The sequence below is a fragment of the Quercus suber genome, unplaced genomic scaffold (genome assembly GCF_002906115.3).
Source record: "Quercus suber isolate HL8 unplaced genomic scaffold, Cork oak 2.0 scaffold_63, whole genome shotgun sequence".
Classification (NCBI taxonomy): domain Eukaryota; kingdom Viridiplantae; phylum Streptophyta; class Magnoliopsida; order Fagales; family Fagaceae; genus Quercus; species Quercus suber.
In genome coordinates, this window is record NW_027069528.1 from 610,833 (window position 1) to 616,539 (window position 5,707).

Here is a 5,707-nt window from a genome sequence, read left to right on the forward strand (position 1 = left end):
TGATTGGATATGGATAAAAATAATGCAAACTGTTTAATCCGACTATAGCATTATCACATGATAAGGAAATTTTGGCAGGGTTCTATTAAAAGCCACAACCTCAACAAGACAACTAATTGTACATGAACGAGAGCTGAAAAGAATCTATCATTGTAGTTGGAATTCTTTATACAAATGCAGGTTACTCATATAAATTTTCGGGTCCCAACAGAACAGACAAAGTGGTACTAGTACTAATAATCTACAACCATATAAGAAAATTTTGTTTGCACCTTTTAATTAATGCATTTGAAAGGCAAGAGGCAAAAGTTAAAGATCACCATCCTCTTTTAAGTAAAAAGGTTAGATGTGGATAATACGAGAAGGTATTTGGTATCAAATGATGTTATGTTAGCTATATTAAAATTCAATAAATGTGAGACATATCAAGGAAAAAAAATAACTAACCTACTAACAATTGAAATAGATATGTTAATAGGTAGTTATTTTTATACATATGTCTCTCGTTAATTAGATTTTGATACGGATAACATGGTATCATTCGATACAATTTTTTTTTTTTTAATAACAGTGTACATAATAATTTCTATAACCAGTCACCTTTAGACAAGGAATTAAAACATAGCAGAATTATAGGGCCATTCGATTTACTAGAAACCGACATAGTGTGCTGGATCTGGGCCATAAGACTAGGAAACTGGTAGTATAACGTGCATCGTGGAAATTTCAGTATGAATTGTCCATTACTACATTGTTACATCGTACGCCAAGTCGCCAACCAACCACTCTACTATGAACTTTCCATTTTTTTTGCAGATATTGTGAAAATGAAAGTCTTTTCGGTTTAGAAATGTCCAATGATTTGTTCTAAACGTCGGTCGAATTTGCTGATTGAGCTAGTTTGACATAGTTTTTGGCTGCTGTTGTCTAAAGCTTTAGCTAAAACCTTTAAGCTAAGACTTTATGCCAAGACTTTTTCTACAAGGATAACCTCAATTGCTTACTAGCTTTAGCTAAATTCGATTCTCTTCTTTTTCCTGTCTTTAATTTTTCCCAAAAGAAACAAAATATATAAGTCTAGATTCTTGTGATAGGTGCTTGTTTAGGGTGCTCACTCCAATTAAGAATGATTGACACTCTAAAAAAAAAAAATTCTCATTAATGGGTACTATGATATAAGAGTATATTAAATCCACCTTAATTTGTGTTCTTAATAAAATTGTTGAAGAGATAATAAAACGTCCTTGAAAAAAGGTGGGGGATTAAATAAGAAACCAAGATATGTTATTAAAGAAGAATTATGCACTCAATTTCATATTATTGTTACATTATCCGCACCAGCCACAATTATAAAAGACTTCTCAGAAAAGTGTCTAATAAATATGCACTCCTTTTGACACTATGCTTTACCAAATCCCTACTCAAACTCTAATATCTACTTTTGACTAATGGATTCCTTGAGAAAGCAACCACTGCCCACCTCGCTCTCTCTCTCTCTCTCCACAAAGGAACCCATCCAATGAAAGGAAGAAAATGACATCCACCATAACCAATTTTGTTTGCCTCTTTTTCTACCACTCTTTTTTTTTTTTTTGAAGAGTTTTTCTACCACTCTTAATAGCCACTCTAATTGTATGATGGATTATACATATTATCACTCATAACCAAAATTGTACCTCCCCAAGCCCCACTGAACTTGCTTGCTTATACAGTGCATGTCATGGGTGTTATTAAATATACATAAACAAATGAATACATATACTATACGAACCAATAAACAAACCCTTAAGAGGTTATGAACTTTGTGATCATACTAAATCAATACCATTGACGTCGTTCTCTGATGAGGAGGTGGAGATGTTAATCATAGCATTACAGTCAGAGACACTGTCTTGCAAGCTCAACAAGAGGTGTGAAGTGCTAAAACTCATAGAGGGCTTTGCTCTTGGGACAATGGGAACCTCAGCTTCACCCACAAGCATTTGGACCACCCCTCTCATTGTGGGTCTAGCCAATGGGTCAGGATGAGAGCAAGCCAACCCAACCATTAGGACCCTCATCATTTCACCCTCATCAAATTCATCCCCAAGTCTTGCATCAGCTGCAGATAACAACCTCCCTTCTCTATGTAAACTCCAAACCCATTCAACCAAGTTGCTACAAACCCCAACTTTACCAGCAGTAGAAACATCTTTCTCAATCGGTCTTCTTCCACTAGCCACTTCAAGAACCACAGCTCCATAGCTAAACACATCAGTTTTCTCTGTAGCTCTCCCAGTTAGCAAATACTCAGGAGCCAAATACCCCATTGTTCCAGCTGCCACCGTTGCATCAGGAGATTTATCATGCTCAATTTGCCTCGCCAATCCGAAATCCCCTAACCGGGCATTGAACCCCTCGTCCAGCATTATGTTACTAGTCTTTATATCTCTATGAATCACCTGATTTTCACATTCTTGATGCAAATAAGCAAGAGCAGAGGCCACCCCCAATAAAATTTTTCGCCTATGCGGCCACGGCAAAGGCGTTCTAGCTTCAAACAAAGCTTTATCAAGACTCCCATTAGGCATTAAGTCATAGACTAACAAAATTTCACCCTTCTCATGGCACCAACCTTGAAGCCGAACAAGATTTCGATGCCTAAGAGTTCCAATTATAGACAATTCAGACAAAAATTCATTCTTCCCCTGACCATTATGACTACATCTCTTCACCGCAATAATGTCACCAGTCTCCGGCAATATACCCTTGTAAACAGTCCCAAATGCACCATGACCAATAATTCTATTGGCATTAAAGCACTTAGTGGCTGACTTGATCTGTTTGTAACTGAATTCCCTTGGCGTTTTGATAATGTCCGTAGCAAGCGAATCAGAATTCCTCACATGCTTGACCTTCTTAGAGTAAAACCAGATAAAAGCACCTGCAAATAGAGCTAAAACGAAAGCCCCAGCAGTGACCACTCCAGCCACAGCTCCTGGGCCTTGTTTACAGAGCTGGTTATGACAAGAAGAAGACTTACTGTTTTTCTGTGAAGTAGGAGTACTCGATTCTGAATCGGACCCCGATGGAGCTATTGAAGGCGGTGGTGACCTCACAGTAGCCGTTGTATTCATGAAACTAGTCGTTGGAGGTGGAGGTGGCAAAGACCCTGATGAACCAGAAGTCGAATCAAACGAAGAGCTAAAACTCCACCACTGAATACTGTGAATCTCTGTGCTCCCTTGAGTCGACCCTGAAAACCCAACGTACATTAAGTCATTCACGTACTGATCCAAGTCCAGACTGAACGACAGAAGAGGCTCCTTCGGTTTCAGATTCGAGTACGAAACCGTTATGTTGAACACTCCAGACGACCCGTCGTACTCGATCCACGCGTTAACCACAAACCCACTCTTAAGATCGATATCCGTGGCGTCCAAATCTATGACCTGCGTCGAGACCATGCTGTTCAGATCCAACCCCACGTGGTTTCCATTAATGTCTTTGAACTCAACGTCCATAAGGGTATCGAACTCGACCGCCAGAAACCCAGACGGCGAACCCGTCGCGTTGACGAGCCCGAGGAACCCACCTGCATCGCCGACCGTATCGTCGTCCGGCGAGATTACAAAAGCTAGTCCGCCGCCGATCGAGGACGGGTTCAAGTTCGTGACGGAGAAGGTGAAGAAAGTCGAGAAGCTCGCCGGGACGTGCGTCCCGGGTTCCCGGAACTTCACCGGCGAGCTGTAGAGGACCTTGCCGGCGCTGGAGTTGGGAACGGGGAGGTCGCCAGTGAGCCTTACGCTCCCATTGTTCATGTGGGCATCGCCAAGGAGCTTTAGGCTGCTTATAGCTAAGGTCCCGAAGTCGAACTCAGTGGAGGCGTTGGTAATGGGAATGTTGAAATAGCAAAGCGAAAGTGTAATAAATAGAAAAAAGACAATGCCTGAAAATTTGCAGGAAAGTCTCAACATTGCTCAGTTTTTTTTTTTAGTGAATGGCCATTACACAAAGTTAAAAGGATGTTGCTTTGGCCTTAGTGGGGTTCAGATTAGCGGTGTTTGAGAGAGAGTTTGGAAGACACAAAGAAGATTGAATCACGAGCTTTGTATAGACACTGTAAGAGAGAGAGAGAGAGAGATGGGAGTGGATTGGGTTCTTTGCCTAAAAACAGAACAAGCGGAGCAAAGAAACAAAGAATACACAATGAGAGAGAGAGAGAGAATCCAAAGTAGAGTTGAAAAAGACAGGTGTAGAGGAAGAGCGACACGTATTCTTTCATAACGGTTATTTTTTTTCGGTGATAAAGAAACCTTTTTTATTTCCTACCTTCAGTTCACATATCCTTTTACGAATTAGTATTACTACTATACGGGGACTTTTGCTTTGCTTGCACGTGGCTGCTACATCACGTATACTTCACGCTCTTTTGGATTTTTTTTTGCTTTGCTTGGTGCTACTACCTACTACCTTGGGTTGATATGGCTAATCGTTTTAATCTTTTATTAGTCACAATAGAATAGAGTTGAGACTTGAGAACTTCTAATTCTATATATATATATATATGGTTTTATAAGAGAAATCATATTTAGCACTCGATCTAAATAGCATAAGAGGTAAATTATGCGCATCTAAATAAATTAGTCATATCAGTCTTTGTAAGTTTGTATGAAATAAGATGCGAGCTATAGTAATCGTATAAATAAATAAGATTACTATTCAAATGCAAGTCTATTTTTTAATACTTTTTTACTTATATATGCAAAGATAGATTTACGTGAGAGAGTAATAAAAAATTGATAAAGAAATAATATTTAAATGAAATGTAGTGTATAATAGATAATTTGATATGGATGCTATTAAAAAGTAGTTGGGTAAAACACAAAAGGTAGATTCTTATGCTAAAATAAACATAATTTTTTTTTTTACAAGAACTGATGTTGTAAGGACGCAGTTTGGTGCCTAAGCCCAAAAGGAAAAAGATCTATGCCCAAAGAGCCTAATACAATGAATTTGTAGAGAGTGGGCTAGAAAACTAGGTTTTAATGAGTTAGATAGTAATTACAGTGAGCTCAGATGACAAGAAAACAAGAATAGATTGGTTTTGCCCAAAGTATGTCGTCCTCGAAATAGTCCGACGAGACTAGTTTTTGTATATATAGATATATTTTGAATTTGGTCACAATTCCAGTTCTTGTTGCTACAGTATTTTTTCTCTCAAATCCCTGATCCCCTCTGTAAGGGGCTTCTCTCTCTCTATTATATACCCCTCTCTTCTTCATTTCCACCATCCACGTGTAGGTCAAGTTGTTGGCTTTGATCCTTGTCTCATTAGCTCATTCTTGAAGTCTTTGGGAGCAGCTGTAAGGCTACTGGCCACTGTTCAGGCATCACTTCCACATTAATGCGGCCAAAAGGTTAGCTGCAGAGCATTAAATGCGGTGATAGCAGCTTTCTTTTAAATATTTCTTAGCTTCCTTTTGTCCTATGTTTCCCTGATTTTTGTCCTTACCAATAGAACATTTCGAAAACGTTGCCCTTGAGGGCAAACCAATCCTTTTGACGTCTACTATTTATCTCTCCTCGGACAAGGCTCACAGCCTAATATATACTCTTAGGCTCTTTATCCTTATAGATATGAATGCTCTAAGATTGTTAATAAAAATTGCACTTATGGTAAACCCTATGGTTCAATAATTTTTCAAAGGCTCTCTCTTGATCTAAG

At 38.8% G+C, this 5,707-nt stretch overlaps 1 protein-coding gene across 1 annotated transcript; it reads right to left on the minus strand.

Moving 5' to 3' along the window:
* Nucleotides 1-1,282: 1,282 nt before the first annotated feature.
* LOC112030892 (L-type lectin-domain containing receptor kinase VIII.1) lies at nucleotides 1,283-4,201 on the minus strand. The gene has a single exon (XM_024063568.2). It carries the CDS (start codon nucleotides 3,954-3,956, stop codon nucleotides 1,809-1,811), a length of 2,148 nt encoding a protein of 715 aa, XP_023919336.2. The 5' UTR covers nucleotides 3,957-4,201; the 3' UTR covers nucleotides 1,283-1,808.
* Nucleotides 4,202-5,707: the final 1,506 nt, after the last annotated feature.